The 18,597-nt window shown below is 33.1% G+C and overlaps 1 protein-coding gene across 2 annotated transcripts in view; it reads left to right on the forward strand.

Annotated features, from left to right (window-relative positions):
- The window catches only part of LOC144435723 (protein kinase C beta type-like), a 128,916-nt gene that overhangs the window by 17,491 nt on the left and 92,828 nt on the right, over positions 1–18,597 (forward strand). For both annotated transcript variants that reach the window (XM_078124333.1, XM_078124332.1), the window contains exon 4: positions 8,095–8,206. In XM_078124333.1, coding sequence (XP_077980459.1) covers positions 8,095–8,206 — 112 coding nt within the window. The remainder of the gene's footprint in view (positions 1–8,094; positions 8,207–18,597) is intronic.

Consider the following 18,597-nt stretch of genomic DNA (forward strand, 5'->3'; position numbering starts at 1 on the left):
GTAATCAGGAAGAATATTCTTGAAGGTTTAAATGATCGTGGAATTCTTTTTTTGCAATGTTAAGTGAAAGACAATCAGATCCTCAGCATGGAAATTTGATGTACACTATTGGATTTCGGTCAAAAGACTTGAACCTCAAAATGTATGATATTTGGTGATGGTGTCCTAAGGGGTATCTAATATATATATATTAAGGAATGCAAACATTTCAACATAGGAACAAAAACCTACAGCAACCATGATCACACTCATAGTAACAGTGAGTTTTGGCGTAAAATTTAAAAGAATCACAAGTACATTGAAGGGTAAAATCAAATTTCTGAAATCCTAGCAACCGTGATAATGGCTACTGCAACTGCAAACAGATTTCATTTCATAATAATTTAATAACAACTTAGACAGTTTGAATATAGAGCATTTGTGTGATAACTTCATTCACACTTTACTTGTGTGAATGATTTTAGGTAACAAAATCCATTCGTATGTGATACTGTCATTTATATTCTCATCACATACATTTTGTGTTCAATCCAATTTCATTTGGAAATGAACTGTTACGGCTATCAGTGGCAATGTAAACAGTGTAATATTGATGTCTAATTCAGCATTTGTTTCACATGGTCCGTTTTTTGACATCATTTACATGTATTTCCATTGCTAAGAGAGAAACTGTGACAGTACAAAGGTTTTCCATCGATCACATTACAATATCTATGCTTTCAGTGTAAATCAGGTCAAACATACATCATATTGCTGGATTTGTGAAACAATGCAGAATTAAATTTTTTCAAATGTAGTATCCCTAAGAGTATGATAAAAGAGGGATATTGAATAATGTTAATAAAACATCAGAAAATAATCAAACCAAGTGCATGCAAATGAAGCACTAATTGCACCATTCAGATCTTAAAGTGTCAACTGCCAAAAGAGCCAAAACATATCTCTTTTTGAAATTATGAATGTCTCATCTATTCATATTCCTGGGTTTTGTAAAACATATTTAATTAATGCATTTATGATGGTACCAGCTAATACTTAAATCCCCAGTTTATTATACATGTATTAATATATTGCAATCAATTAAGAGTGATTGTCATGCCAAAAAACCTAGAGTGGGAGAAATAGGGATAATGTGTCAAGAATGTTTATCTACTTTGAGGCTGTTCATGGCTTGACTTTCACTCCTTTACTTTAATACAGTACAAAAATAATGAAGTTTTTTACAACTGGCTTGAACTTTATGGAAGTCACCGAAAAATATGCAACAGTTATGGACACATTATGGTTGCACAGACAGTATTATACAACAATGATGCATTACTGGCAAACTGAAACTCACCAAAATGAATAGAAGTTTCAGTTTCTGTGTCTGTCATTCAATACTGACATAACCTCTTTACCCCAGGCCATAATCCATTCCATGAAGTAATTGTAGAATCATAAACATGTATTCAATACCAATGCCAGCCAGCTTTGTCATATGTTAGTGTTCAATGTAATAAGAGAAACACATCCACATGTATCTGACAAAATATATGGTTCAGTTAAATATGACAAACACAGCTGAAATCTTTATCCAGTTAAGAACTCTATGTGATCAAACGTGGTATTTTCCTTTAAAAATATTGGTTAATGATAGACACTTGTCTAATTACTTGAAGAATGTAATAGTATCAACACATTTCATTTGGAAAATTTAGATGTTAGATTTTGTGTTCTTAATAATAGTAACTTTTTGTGGGAAATAAACAAAGCCACAGGGAAATTTATCTAAGCTGATATTAATAGCAATTTATAAAAGATTATGGGAGAAAAGAATGAAATGTTTACAGGAGATTACTTTCTTTCTTGTAATTATGTTTTTAGTGCTGTCGTTTCCTTTGTAGTCCATGTTGTATGTGTTTCTTTTCAATTCAAAGAACAATAAATATTATTGTTATTATTGTTATACTAGAAAATTATTAAATGTTCTTGATTATTAAAATAGCTTGAAAAATTGTTATATACTATTTATTTTAATTCCTTGTATACTTTTATGAAATAAATTTCCAATTCTGTTCTACCATGATGTACTGGCATGTATGAATAATTAAGATTTCATCTAGATGAATACTCAAATGCTGTTTATTCATTCAATTCATACAATACATATATTTTTGATTTACTGTACACGATGCTATATTGAGAGGTATATTTTGTGCCCAATCCAGTGTTTATCCCTGTGTCCACTTAATAGTAGCTGTATTAATTAGTTGGTATGGAAACCTTTCAGTAGTTTAAGGCCTACCCTTAAAATATAAAGACAAAGATATTCACAGCTGTTTAATGAAAAGGGAAGGACACTATGTGAATTCACCTACATGTAGTTTAATAAAAACTTGGATAATAAATGAGATCAAATGCATTTAATCAGTGTTATTCTCTTTTACTTATCAGTACAGAGTTGGTATTGATCTGACTTTTTAGAAAGAAGTTATGTATGAGACTTACAAGGCAACTTCTGTTAACATTGCTGACGGCTTCTGTTGTTATTGCAATTATAAGGTGTACAGTGAATTCAAAATCAGTATATCTATACGTAGTTAGTAAAAACTAGTTTAGTAAAAAATGTTTTCAACTATGTGTTAAAGAACCAGAGTATGGTGATGAAGAATAGAGAGACAGTGAATCAGATACAAATATTGCGATGGCAATTTAAGTATATGGATATCTCCAAGCACAATGGCAACAAATCTGAAGATCCAATATATTATTTGAAGCTCAAAATAAAGTCAATATTAAATCAATTCTAGTGAATTTGTAAAATATGGTTAGTACATATATGTTAACACCAAGAACTGGTACAATGTTTGGTAGTATTGGAGTTCTTTGTTTAACTTCACTGTACTATACTACTGTTATAGGTAAAGGGTTTTAGATTAGGTTTGAAGTCATTAAAAGATATTGTATCAAAATGCTTTCTGATTCTGATTCTCGGGAATTACCTGAGATTGTCACCAATCCAAGATTCTCTCCTATCCCTAATGTGGCAGAAAGTGTATAGCAAATACTGCACACTACACTCTGTGTATATCATATAGTCCTGTCTCTGTTGTTCATTAACACTGCTGTCAAAACACTTTACCATGTATGTAACTTTTGTGTGTATTTACATTCATGTGTGTCTGCGGCATGAATCTGTCAATGTGAAGTTTAGTGGTTTCCACTTAGAAATAGTTTTATGGTTTCAACTGTTTGAACCAAAAATAGGTAACTATGTATACTACATGTAGAGTGAAAGATCTTTTATTCTATATTTTTCAAATTGTCTACTAAACCAATCTGAGAGGGAATACAGCACAATTTCTTTATGTATTATATCCTTCATTTATAGTCATTTGTTTTCGATTTTGTTGTTCTGAGAGTAAGTACCTTCTATAATTTAAAATACCACAGTTCATGTTCAAATCTTGTACTGTTTTGTAGCTAATCAGAATCATTCTGTCTTACCAACATAACAAAAGGATTGAAATTGAAAACAAAGAGAATCACCAAAACAATAACGAAAACAGTATAGTCTGTACTCTGTTCTTTTCAAACAGAGCATTCTGAGGTACTTTATATATCCCTTACGGAAATGGTCTATAGCATTCTTATAGGATTCCTATAGGACCTAAAATATTCATATATGATTCCTATAGGACTGATCGTTCCTATAGGACTGTCCTAAAAGATTCCTTTAGGACTATCCTAATTCCTATAGGAATTGTAAAGTATTCCTTTAAGAAAGGGACCAAAATACTATAAGATCTTATAGGAATAATCTTTTAGGAATACTATAGACCATTTCTGTAAATACCCATTCGGTGTAAAGATGCATTCTCATAGGTTGAGATGATTACTCAATGTGCAGGACGTGAACATATAAATCTTTGACAGGTATTGTGTCAGATGTAGGAAGAAGGCATTAACTCAATTGGAACAAAAAAGTACAATGACAATAAATGTAGGAAATAGAGGTAAATAAAGAAATTCCCTACAGATTGGGGGCTAAATCCACAATTCTGTGTGATATAATATAAACAATGTCACCCATTTTCCATTTACTCACACAAATGTATGTATCTCACTTTGTCTATTTATTTGGTATATCATTACTCGAATGCAAATTGATCCTTGAGCTTCTGTACATGTATGCTTTAATTTTCTCACATGTCTCCTCAGTATTTAAATGTCTTGGCTCTATCAGAATCCAGGTTTGTCAGTGGATACACTATGATGCCAGAGGGAAAATTACCTTTTTAGCTCTGCTGCCAACAACAGCTGAGCTATTAGATTAGGTATATAAAGCAGTCACATTAGATTAGATTCACTGGAACTGTACCAAAAGATTTAAAGTTTATTATCATGTGTGTGTGTGTGTGTGTGTGTGTGTGTGTGTGTGTGTGTGTGTGTGTGTGTGTGTGTGTGTGTCTGTCTGTCTGTCTGTCTGTCTGTCTGTCTGTCTGTCTGTCTGTCTGTCTGTCTGTCTGTCTGTCTGTCTGTCTGTCTGTCTGTCTGTCCATGTATGTATGTATGTATGTATGTATGTATGTATGTATGTATATATGTATGTATGTATGTATGTATGTATGTATGTGTGTGTGTCTGTGTGTGTCTGTGTCTGTCTGTCTGTCTGTCTGTCTGTCTGTGTTTGTCTGTGTGTCTGTCTGTCTGTCTGTATGTCTCTGTGTCGTATGTGTCTGTCTCTGTGTATGCATGTATGTAGTGTGTGTCTGCCTGTGTGTATATATGTGTATGTATGTCTCATGTTTCTGTGTGTGTGTGTGTGTGTGTGTGTGTGTGTGTGTGTTTATGTGTTCTCCTTTACATCTGTTGTTAATTTTCTGTTGTCCATTTGTCATTTTTTTGTATTTCTCTGAAACTGTTCATTGGTTTGCTTTGATAGTCGATGTATTTTTGCTTACAATTGAATTTATCGAGATTTATTCATGGCAAGGTGACACTTGTTACTTTCATGAATAAATTTGTAGTTTTGGTCAAAAATTACATATTACAATATATATATAATTATATATATGTATATGATCAGAGAGGGTGGTCATTGTTAGATTCAAATTTATAGAGTGATGATCATCATCTTTTCAATCAAGTATATAAAAAGGGTCAATCATAACTTACAATCTCTCCTGCATTTATCAATACTTGAAAATTGAAGTGATACTACTAATGAAATATCGGTTCATTCTTTGATCACTTGTTATCTGGTTAGTATGCAAAATGAGTGGAATGCCCGAGTATTTGTTCAATAAACTACAGTGTGCACAAAATAACGCAATGTGAGTAGTAAAGGGTTTAAGGAAATTTGATAGGATATTACAATCACTTATTGAGTTACATTGGCTCTCTGTAAAAGCCAGAGTTGAGTTTAGAGTCATGCTACTGGCTTTTAGTGATACAGCATCTATTTTGTATACAGGACATGTTTGCATTTGATTGTCTCAAAAGTGCTAATTACAATTTACATATAATAAGTGTGGTCAGATTACAAGGCAGTGTACCGTGATTATTTAACAAATTAACAACAATTTTAGCCATCTCTGGGCCAAGACTTAAGAATTTTGTCTTAGAAGAACTGAAGTGCATTGATTATAATTTACATTGATGCAAAATGTAAAACATATCTTTTCAAGCAATATTATACTGTGAAGATAGTTATATGTTACTCGTGATGTCCTTTTTTCGTCTTTTTGAAAATTTATTACCCGTGCACTGATTTTACAAATTTGTGATATTAGATTGTTTTAGTGTTTTTACAAATTACATAGAAACATAGAAACACCAAAACGCAAGTTCTCTTCATGTACCTGTCAAAACACAAGTGGTCCTCATTGAGATTTAGAGATAGATTATTCCTCCAATTATGATCATTTGTCATTCTCAACTGTCCAGACTAGCTCTAAGAAAATGATCCAAATTCAGTTAGCTAGAGGTGTTGAACAAAGAGGAGGTGTGAAAAAGTTTTGACACTAGGGGAGTTTGATGTATGAATGTTGAAGGTGTGAAAACATCTATGAAAAGACATCTAAGCTGGATGGATAGATGTACTGAACAGTAGACATCTACTTGGATGGATAGATGTACTTGACAGTAGACATCTAGCTAGATGGATAGATGTACTGGACATAAGACATCTCACTGGATGGATAGATGTACTGAACAGTAGACATCTCACTGGATGGATAGATGTACTGAACAGTAGACATCTCACTGGATGAATAGATGTACTTGACAGTAGACATCTATTTGGATGGAGAGATGCACTGGATTGACAGTAGACATCTAGCTGGATGGATAGATGTACTGGACATCAGACATCTCACTGGATGGATAGATGTACTGGACAGTAGACATCTCACTGGATGGATAGATGTACTTGACAGTAGACATCTAGCTGGATGGATAGATGTACTGAACAGTAGACATCTACTTGGATGTATAGATGTACTTGACAGTAGACATCTATTTGGATGGAGAGATGCACTGGATTGACAGTAGACATCTAGCTGGATGTATAGATGTACTTGACAGTAGACACCTAGCTGGATGGATAGATGTACTGAACAGTAGACATCTACTTGGATGTATAGATGTACTTGACAGTAGACATCTATTTGGATGGAGAGATGCACTGGATGAACAGTAGACATCTAGCTGGATGGATAGATGTACTGGATAGTAGACATCTCACTGGATGGATAGATGTACTTGACAGTAGACATCTATTTGGATGGATAGATGTACTGAACAGTAGACATCTACTTGGATGTATAGATGTACTTGACAGTAGACATCTATTTGGATGGAGAGATGCACTGGATGAACAGTAGACATCTCACTGGATGGATAGATGTACTTGACAGTAGACATCTATTTGGATGGATAGATGTACTGGACAGTAGACATCTATTTGGATGCATAGATGTACTTGACAGTAGACATCTATTTGGATGGATAGATGTACTGGACAGTAGACATCTCACTGGATGGATAGATGTACTTGACAGTAGACATCTATTTGGATGGATAGATGTACTGAACAGTAGACACCTACTTGGATGTATAGATGTACTTGACAGTAGACATCTATTTGGATGGAGAGATGCACTGGATGAACAGTAGACATCTAGCTGGATGGATAGATGTACTGGACAGTAGACATCTCACTGGATGGATAGATGTACTTGACAGTAGACATCTATTTGGATGGATAGATGTACTGGACAGTAGACATCTATTTGGATGCATAGATGTACTTGACAGTAGACATCTATTTGGATGGATAGATGTACTGGACAGTAGACATCTCACTGGATGGATAGATGTACTTGACAGTAGACATCTATTTGGATGGAGAGATGCACTGGATGAACAGTAGACATCTCACTGGATGGATAGATGTACTTGACAGTAGACATCTCACTGGATGGATAGATGTACTTGACAGTAGACATCTATTTGGATGGATAGATGCACTGGACAGTAGACATCTATTTGGATGGATAGATGTACTTGACAGTAGACATCTATTTGGATGCATAGATGTACTTGACAGTAGCCATCTCACTGGATGGATAGATGTACTGGACAGTAGACATCTATTTGGATGCATAGATGTACTTGACAGTAGCCATCTCACTGGATGGATAGATGTACTGGACAGTAGACATCTAGTTGAATGGATCAGTGAACTTAATACCAGGACAGTAGATAATGCATCTAACTTGGATGAGAAATGAATTAGGCAGAATGTTTAGTATTGTATACAACACACTTACCTTGATGGGTACTGAACATTGGCAATTAATACATGTAGTGGGTGTTTGATTTAGTTGACAGCAGACAAATTGTACATGCTATAACTAGGTGGTTAGATAGGTGCATTGAACAATCAAGTATGTTTCTGTAACCTAACACCAGGTACCAGGTACATGCACATAAGTTTTCGTTGAAAACAACAGACATGTATTATATGGTAACATCAGATCAATATCACCTTGCACAGGATAGCTATTACAATAAATGTATTGTTTCTGTCTCTTTCTTTATTTCCAGGATCCACGTAGTAAGCATAGATTCAAGCTGCATTCATACAGCAGTCCAACCTTTTGTGATCACTGTGGCTCTTTACTGTATGGTCTGTTCCACCAGGGCATGAAGTGTGAATGTAAGTCACGTTTCATTTTCCGCACACATTTAGAGACTTGGACTCAGATGAATATTAAATGTGCATTGACTGCCATACATATCAGGTTATACATATATAGTACGTGACTATTGTTCATGTGTGTTGAGTGTCATTTGATTAAAGAATAGTATATCCACCCTCATATAAATGCCTCATGTATATAGTGATTATCATTAGATTTGTATGGCTGCTATGTGACCGTGAGAATGTACATTGACCATCATATGAATACTTTTTGTACTGGTATAGTGACTTGTCATGTGGATTATTCATGTGTAACTTCTACAAACTGAATACTCTAGATTTGTCTAACTGTTTGCATTGATGATGACAACACTTATGACTGCTATATGACAGCATTATTTGTGTGAATACTGTATGTGTGGTGACTACCATACATCATTCAGGTGGTGATTTATTCCCACATGAATACCAAGTTATGACATGTAAATACAGTAAGGTAGTCACTACCACATTGGTACTTCAAATGTAGTGATCAACTGGCATACACATACTCATAGACATCATTGTTTGTGATAATATCCAATATGACAACCTTGTGTGTAGTGATTGTCATGGATAATTTATAGGTTATGATCGATTTCCCGTGTGGAACTCATCACAGTGATTGCTAAATGAATACCTATATATGTGTAATGAATGCCTGCCATATGAATACAATATGTATAGTGATACTTACATGAATATGTTAATTTTGGGGGACCAACATATGAAAAGAGGATGTGTGTAGAAAGTTAAATGTCATCTTGATGTCATATGGCTGCTGACGTCAATGCAAATTCACAAATTTGATAAATAGAGACAGCTGTGTAAGGTAGTGAATGCCATGCAGCATGTCATGTATACCAACTAGTGACAATTTGTAATCTTTTGACATAACATAACATTCTGTCATATTACATGTACATTACATCATAGCCACATAACATAACATTCTATCGTATTACGTGTACAATACATCATAACCACATAACATAACATTCTTTTGTATTACATGTACAATACATCATAGCCACGTAAAATAACATTCTATCATATTACATGTACAGTACATCATAGCCATAACATTCTATCGTATTACATGCACAGTACATCATAGCCATAACATTCTATCATATTACATGTACAGTACATCATAGCCATAACATTCTATCATATTACATGTACAGTACATCATAGCCATGTAACATAACATTCTATCATATTACATGTACAATACATCATAGCCACATAACATAACATTCTATCGTATTACATGTACAATACATCATAGCCATAACATAACATTCTGTCGTATTACATGTACAATACATGATTTACATCATAGCCACGTAACATAACATTCTATCGTATTACATGTACAATACATCATAGCCACATAACATAACATTCTATCGTATTACATGTACATTACATCATAGCCATAACATTCTATTGTATACATGTACATTACATTACTTGGTGTGTGGTGTAAATCTGACTTGACAGCCTGCCAAGGTTTTGCTGCTCATTCCTTTAATATACAATTTCATTTATCATATGTTGTAGATTAAGTAATTTGAATTTAGTATACCATGTCAGTTTAAGTCATACCAAGCTTTGATATTGCTTTACATGTACTTCCATTATATTTTGCCAATAAACGTTAACTGTCATTGTGACAGGCTGAGTATGCTGTACTACTAAGTAAAAGACTGCATAACTCTCAAATTACAAAGCTCTCTATGGGTACATTTAAATTTTATCACAACATTGTTTATATTAATACATGTTGTAAAAATGTACCAATGTTCAGTACCCACACAAAGATACACACAGCCATCTGTTAAAATGGTATGGAAGAAATGATCCATGACCTGATAGTGAAGTGGTGGATTACAAAATCATTTTAACATGAAATGATATTATATAACTTATAAGTATTAATTCTAATATGGTACAGTGTCATTCAAACCAGATTATAGAATGTACTTGAGGTATTAAACTAAAGATGAATTGGCAATCTCCTTTTTTGAATTCTATATTTTACATGCTAAATTTTCACAGTGTTTTTCTACCTGGAACTTCAAATATAATGTATTAGATTGGATCATTATTAAGACTCTAAGAGAGTAATTAAAATTGAAGATTGATGAACAGAACATGCAGAAGGTGCAAAGTACTTTCATGTAACGAATTGGAATTTTCAGATGTGTCTGGGTTGAGGAGAGATTAATTGTATTAATTCAAAATTAAAAGTCATCTGTTAATGTGAATAATTTAATAGACACGATTAAAGCTTGCAATATGTATTTGGTTGCCATAGCAACAGGAGTAGTCTGATAAATCTAATTATTAATGATCAATATGAGTATATCCAAGTAACTAATTAAAAGTTAACAAATGCTGCATACCAACCTCTCCATACCAAGACAGCTGCAATTATGTGATGAATATTTTTTATTGTTTTAATTTTACAAATGTGATCACACTCAGTGAAGTGGGTGATAGGAGGCTATTAACAGATATCACCTCTCTTCATTCAATTCTATCACCTTGGGTGTCATTTCCATGGTAACTACCGTCATTGATGAGTGAACATAATCATGTTTATCCGCCCATCTTACTAGAGATATTTCATTGTAAACCACATCTGACACAATTCATATCAGCATGGGTAATATAATGATGAATCTTTTATGTCTTGAAAAATTAACTTAAAATCCAATGAATGTTGTTCAGGTCTTCTACTGCTCCATTTTTCCTTACTAGTATGGTGTATATGTGTTACATTTATCATTTATGGCAAGCAAGTGGGAAATGATACTGCTGTTAACCTTATGCTATATTACCTGCATCTTTTATTTAGAACCACTCACGTTTGCAACTTCAATCCCCTTACACTCACCTAAACTGTCCTTACAAAATATATAAACAAGGTATGGTATTTAGGAAGCAAACTGTTTGGAATAAATGATGGAAATATAGGATTAGTATTCCCAAGCTTACCAAATATTGTCATGCATTTCTTGAATATCTGAATTATCCTAAAATAATGTATGTAATAATTGAATGCTAACATACAGTTACTTTCTCACTTTGAAGTAATGTGGATTTCTTTCTAATATGACCCATGTTTATAATTGACATTGTATCATTTGTTGTGAGTTTCTTTTTGAAAATTAAATCATGTGCTATGTTTTTTTGTTTTTTTTTTACATATTTACTGATACTTTCAGAATAGATATGTGTATTACTATATGACTCTGTATTAAATCCTTCAGATGTAATACTTTGACTTAAATGAAAATCTGAATGTGCCTGGGGCATTGTCATGGTATATATTCTGTTCGAAGATTTAAACAGATGACTGGTATACCGGAGGTAGCATGCAGATTTGATTCTCTCTCATTTTATTCCGCTACTGTTAGGCCTAAAAAAATAATTGTTTGGTTCCGGTTACCCAACCCCACCTAGCTTTACACTGCAGACCCTAACTTTTTTTTTGTGTATGTTTGAGAAAAAAATAATGAAATTGCAAAAATTGTGAAGTCTCACGAGAAATAATGGATGCAGAAACTGACATCAACTTAAAAAGACAAAATAAAACTGTTCTTCTAATCTCTAATGGCTGTACATCTGACAGGAAGAAATAAACAATACAGAGACCATTTGGAAAACAATGGAAAACCTGAACTAGACACTCACACAGAAAAAAAAATGAAATAAAATAAAAAATCTACCTACCCCACCTATTCTAAAATTGAGCGTAATCGGAACCACACAAATTTTTTTATAATGCCTTATCTGTAAGTCAGTATTTGCTGCTTAGGTCATCTGTATAGTAGTACTTTAATATTGATGAGCACTATAAACTTAGAACTGTTATCACAGCACTTAGTAATTATACATACGCATGTGCATGTAAGTGTTGTCAAGAGTTTTATAGCCTTGTAATGGACTTTAACAGCTATATATTATTAAGTTTTCATGATACACTCAATGTCCTGCATGTCCTATTTTAGTGGTCTCTGTGTGTATATTACATACAGTTACAAGGAGAACAGAATGTCCAGCTAAGGTTGAATGTTAAATGATGCATTATACAAAGCTTGTCCACATAAACAAATATAAGTATCTCATGTGCGGGATTGAGAATACATTTATACCTGTCTGAGTTACTGCTTTCAGTGATCAATGGAAAATAACATGTAGCCTTAATATAAGTCTGAAGTGTAGTTAATTTTGTGAATGAGTTTTTATGCTATGTTTGCCTTGGTTCATTGACTTTAGTTGATATCCTGTAGCAAGTTGAGTATTATCATTAACGGTAGCAGGTTAACAGTGTATGATGTGGTGGCCAAGAAAGGGCTGTTTGGTTTGTAAAAGCTTATAGCAACCAAAATGCACACATTTTAGTTTTAAGTACGCTTGCGTAAGGACAAACATTACACAAACATGTAGTTTTAAATTTGTGCAAGTCAAATCTAAAGTGAATGAACAATATCTGTTTTACTAAATACATGATAGTCACTTTTAAGGGATTCTTTATTAAAGATATAGGGATCCATGAGGCTAAGCAAAATATGATAATTAAACTTACAAAATCCTTCTTTCATACTAAAAACTTATCTGACTATTATGTTTTTTAATCTTTTAATCCATACTGTCCTGATCTACAGATTAAAGACTGAAAGGGTACCAAGTTAAGAAATCTGGTAATGAGCACAGTGCCTTTGTCATCTTGAATATAGAACACATAATTATAAACATTTAAGATATAAGATCACATGTATGAACGGTTGTGATATATAAGTCTGCATGGTTCATGAACCAAGATAGATTATTTGCCACTTGATGGTAGTAAAAAAGCATCTGTGGAAAAAAAGGCTGAAAAGGTGACATCTAATATTAATGCATATGAAGTGTCAGTCATAAAATACAAATAAAAAATAGTCCTCACTTGTTTGAAGTTTATGGTTATTCACCCTAGATTTATGAGAAAGTCAGTAGTTCAAGTCTTTAACTATTTTGGCTTTTGAATCTGAAATGTTTGATGTATTTGATGAGATTATTGAAACCTGTGAATGGTGTGTAGACAGGGCAGAAGAATATACACAAGTTACATCATGTATGAGATTGAGGCCATTTGCATAATAAAATACATTACACTTGCAATTACATGTTCAATGACATCATTTGCATAACAGCAAAAATGTATTGTGAGATAATATGTATACTCATAAACATTTGAAAGCATGTTCACAGATAAATTAAATTACCTTTTGAATATCAAGTCTTTATTGTCAAATTAAAGTATATTTGCAACATAAAAATAGTAATAAAAATGTTATGAATATGGAAGATATGTATCTGGATAAAGGTTAAGGAACATTTTAAGATAATAGCACAACTCATGCTTTTAATATGTAAAAGTAATATAATACCAATGATATTGATGATAGATGCAAGTGTCTAAACACTTGCACGAATAAAATTTCAGTGTTATTTTTTTTGCTTTGGACTAATTCATACTTGATGTTTACTTCAATCTCAAATATGTGAGCTCTTTGATCATCAGCAATATATTTGTTAAATAATAAATATTTTCATTACTGTCCATCCTTCAGTAAATGAGGAGATAAGTCTCGTAAATTGTTATCCACATACTAGTAAAATGCAAAGACAGACAGAGAGACAAGTAAAGTAATGTTACTTTAGATTTTGAAGGTCTTGCTTGACTTGCTTAAGATAGTGAAAAATTCCATGCATGTAGATTCATTCCAGTAGGTCGTTGCAATTACTTCATGTAGCAGAAAGTCTGAATAATTTACTGATGACATTTTGTGACAGTGTTGATGTTAGGGTTTTGCAGCCTAAGTCTTGAAATGTTACCTGTTAGCACAGTTTAAATATTGGATGACACACTTTCCACTGACTCCTCAATCTTGACTGTTTGTAATCAACTTGCTGTCAAGTTTAGAGAAATAACTGCTCTATGTTGATAATTAACGCTAAATTTAGGAACGACACACACGTCTACAAACTAGGCAGTCATGACTAGGCAAGCTTAGCTTGCTATCGGTATATAGATTTTTTCCAGGTGTTCAACTTCAGTTCTGCTTTGAAGTTTCACTCTTCTCTTTGTATTGTAAACCCATGAAATTGATATATAGTGTTTGTCTTGTTCATTCAAAAGTGATGTCACCTTCCTTGAAGTGTGGCTATACATTATGATCATGTATGTTATCATGATGTTTATAATGACATGTTACAAAAAGTATTTCATACCCAAAATGTTATACCTTGTAATATTTGTGAAAAGTTAAAATGCATTTAGCATTAAAGTGACACACTTAATCACAATGCTATCATTTTTCTAAAATTCGTGCATACAACATAAGTGGTTTTTGCCTTCCATGCATGTATTGACATCATACATGTACATTGCATGTACTTAACTGTGTCATATCCTTGTTCAGACTCTTGAATTGTATTTGATTAAGTAGTATAAGTACTTGTAATGAGGATTAGTGTGTGCAGTGCATAATACCAGTTGATAATTGTAGTTGCTGTTGCACAGCACCTGAATTTAACTTGTCAGTGACTTTTGGTGCATTTCATGTGTTTGTCTGCGTGTAGTATAGTGTTCCATATGGAGTAAGTGCTGGAGGCCTCAAAGTCTGTATCTCAACCAGTATTATATTTATTCTTGCGTTTAGTATTACCTTTTTTTCGTTCATAACAAGACTTGATCACCCTAATGTATAGGTGACCGTAGTTAAGTTACATCTGATGTGTTATATTTGATGCAGGTAAAATATAAGTCACTGACTATTTAGAAACTATCATGGTTACAACACAGAATAAAATATGAGATTCCTTGATCAAAGAGGCCGATATACACATTGACTTCAATGTCATGAATGTCTATGCTACCCTTTAAACTGCCATTATTGTCATCAACGAATACTTAATATGTAAAAGAGATTGATTATCATGGCGCAGAAAGTTAAATAGATAGAAAAGGAGATCCTAATGACTAATGTATTTTCACTGACCTGAACTCTACTATTTCACATAGTTTTGTTCGTACTACATACAAAGTCCTAACATTATGATTTACTAGACAAAATAAAAGATAGTCAACAAAGGTAGTCAGACCATAAATTGTTAGCTATGAAACCGTTCTATCAGAAAAGTATGGAATATGAAAATAGAATAAATGAATGTAATTGTTTGAGTTTTGAAGTATATGTTATTGGAATATTTATAATTAAAACCCCAGTATTTATAACTTTTTGGTATTTTTGTTAATTTTCATGTGATGAAAAAAATACATACATATCTTATACTACTACTAGAAACAGTTCAATTCTTCTAATTAGCATAATTAATTCTTCACTTGTGATTGATTAACTGTAAACAACAGGTGTAGACTTAATTACTTGTTTGTCAACAAGATAAATTTGTGGTATGTTGATAGAGTGTGATCCTACATCATGCTGTAATGAGTACGACAACATAAATTAGTTAAAACTATTTATCCTGTGACATGTGTTTGCTTTAGGATAGGAAAGACTTGAGACAGACAACTGTCTCAAATTTATATGTAAAATACACTGATGCTAAAATTCACTATGTGAGAAAATTATAAGCAATAGTACAGACAAGTTTCTACTTGGTTTAACTTTGTAATATGAAATTATTGATGTTATTGCCAATATTTCTCTTTGTTCAGCCAAGGAAAATATGAGTGACCTAAGGGGCCTTTGTGATTATGAGTTGCTAGGCGAGTAGTGACAACCCTTAGGTCACAAGTATTTTCCAGTTGAATGAAGAAAAATATTGGAGAATAACATAATTATACCAATGGCAGTAAAGAAAGATTGGGTGAAGGAATTTCAATTTTGAATGTTTTGACTCATATTTCAAACACAGCAGAACCATTGACATGCGTTGTCGTGGCATAGACGTGTGTTGTTGTGACGTAGAACAATATATTCCATATTTTTTGTTCAATTTGGTTTTTCGTTCATCATATCACCATGAGTGAAGACTTATTTGTTAACCAAAGCCTGCGGTGTACATTAGCCATTTAACACTACTGAACAAAAAATTGCTCCTGGAGATTAGTGCTATAGAAATTTGATTGATTGATTGATTGACTGATTGACATTGAGTGAGCGAGCGAGTGAGCGAGCGAGTGAGTGAGCGAGTAAGTGAGTGAGTGAGTGAGTGAGTAAGTGAGAATGAGTGAGTGAGTGAGTGAGTGAGTGAGATTTCTACATTGTGACAAAAGTGGTAAGACAAGTGTTACATTGCTGAAATGGCATGAGTGGTGATGTGATGAACAAAGAGTTGATATTGGGAAATAACCACTTTATCATACACCTTCTCAGGAATTCAAAGATAAGATATGAAAATAAAAAGAGCACAGTCTGGCAGCCTGCTATGTATTTTATTTGGTCAGGTGACAGTCATGTGCACAGTCAGCTGACCTTGTCAATCTGCTTCAATGAAATGTTTAAATGGTTGTAAACTTTCAAAACATTTCTGGGTAACTTTACATAAAATTTTGAAATACATCTCTGATAGTTGGGTAGGTTTTCTAAAGTTTCAGGCAATGCTTTAATTAATATTAATATAATATGTGAATAAAACTGGATTGTCAACTACGATCAAAACTTGATAGTACTTACTTAACGTTAGTGCACATTGGAGTTGGAGATACCGTTATGAAATGCAGGTATCTGTACAGTTTGGTTAATATCAATTTGTAATGCAATGTGTGATCATATATGAGTATGGTATCATTTGGGTACTGATATTTTCGTCAAAATTTGCCTGCTTTGAAAGATGTCTCAATTTTGTGGTCATATACTTAACTTAAGCAGCGTAGATCAGCCACCATTACATTTGTATATTCGGAAATGGTATGTCTTGTCCAATCAGGAAGGCATTTCTGATGATATTTAGTGTATCATCATGACATTTAACGTTCCCGTATTGGAAGTGATATTTCATGTTAAACGTCAACAATAATGATTGATCTGGGCATTGGTATATGATAAAATATTGATAGCCTGTAATGTGAAGTCAATGAATTCATAGTAATCACATGTAGTGAATGCATCCATGCATTCTAAAAGTACTTTTAGTCAAAGATAAGAATTGTTCAGTCATAAAAATGATGTCCTGGGATTTCTAGATGATGACCGTGTTATAATTTACAAGTGTCAGCTATGACAATGTATTGATTGGTGGACCATATGGATCTATAAAACTAATTAACTATCAAAACGTCTAAAATCACTAGAAAATGAAAGTGGAATTTTGAATAAAGTGATAATGTATGAAAATGTCAACTTATATTAAATACATGTCAAGAATAAAGCTTTATTTGCAGAAAATATGCATATTATTTATTGTCATTATTGTCATCGCTATTTAGATGTGGACTGAGTCTGAACAACCAGTACCTAACAGTAGATTCATTTTCACATATTAAAGCAAACTTTATTTTTCTGCTAAACAAAGGAATGATATTAAGTTTACAAATTTATATTGACAGAATATTTTTCAAAATAGTTTTCATCCAGTGATTGCGTTTGTCAAATTTAAAGAAAATTGTTCCTTGAATTCAAAGTATGTGACTAAGCTAAACACATACCTAATTTAATATGTACACATTGTTCGATTTCAGTGAAAATAGGAGATACCAAAGAAATGATCACCTGTTTAGTCTCTCTTGTAAGTTGTATGGCTAGCATCACCAGTTACCACTACTGTACTACTAGCCAATTCTAACAAATGATCACTTGTGAGTCTATTATTCAATCTGTCTTGTATGGCTAGCATCACCAGTTACCACTACTGTACTACTAGCCAATTCTAACAAATGATCACTTGTGAGTCTATTATTCAATGTGTCTTGTATGGCTAGCATCACCAGTTACCGCTACTATACTACTAGCCAATTCTAACAAATGATCACTTGTGAGTCTATTATTCAATCTGTCTTGTATGGCTAGCATCACCAGTTACCCCTACTGTACTACTAGCCAATTCTAACAAATGATCACTTGTGAGTCTATTATTCAATGTGTCTTGTATGGCTAGCATCACCAGTTACCGCTACTATACTACTAGCCAATTCTAACAAATGATCACTTGTGAGTCTATTATTCAATCTGTCTTGTATGGCTAGCATCACCAGTTACCCCTACTGTACTACTAGCCAATTCTAACAAATGATCACTTGTGAGTCTATTATTCAATCTGTCTTGTATGGCTAGCATCACCAGTTACCACTACTGTACTACTAGCCAATACTAACAAATGATCACTTGTGAGTCTATTATTCAATC

Source organism: Glandiceps talaboti, chromosome 5 (genome assembly GCF_964340395.1).
Source record: "Glandiceps talaboti chromosome 5, keGlaTala1.1, whole genome shotgun sequence".
NCBI classification, from domain to species: Eukaryota; Metazoa; Hemichordata; class Enteropneusta; family Spengelidae; genus Glandiceps; species Glandiceps talaboti.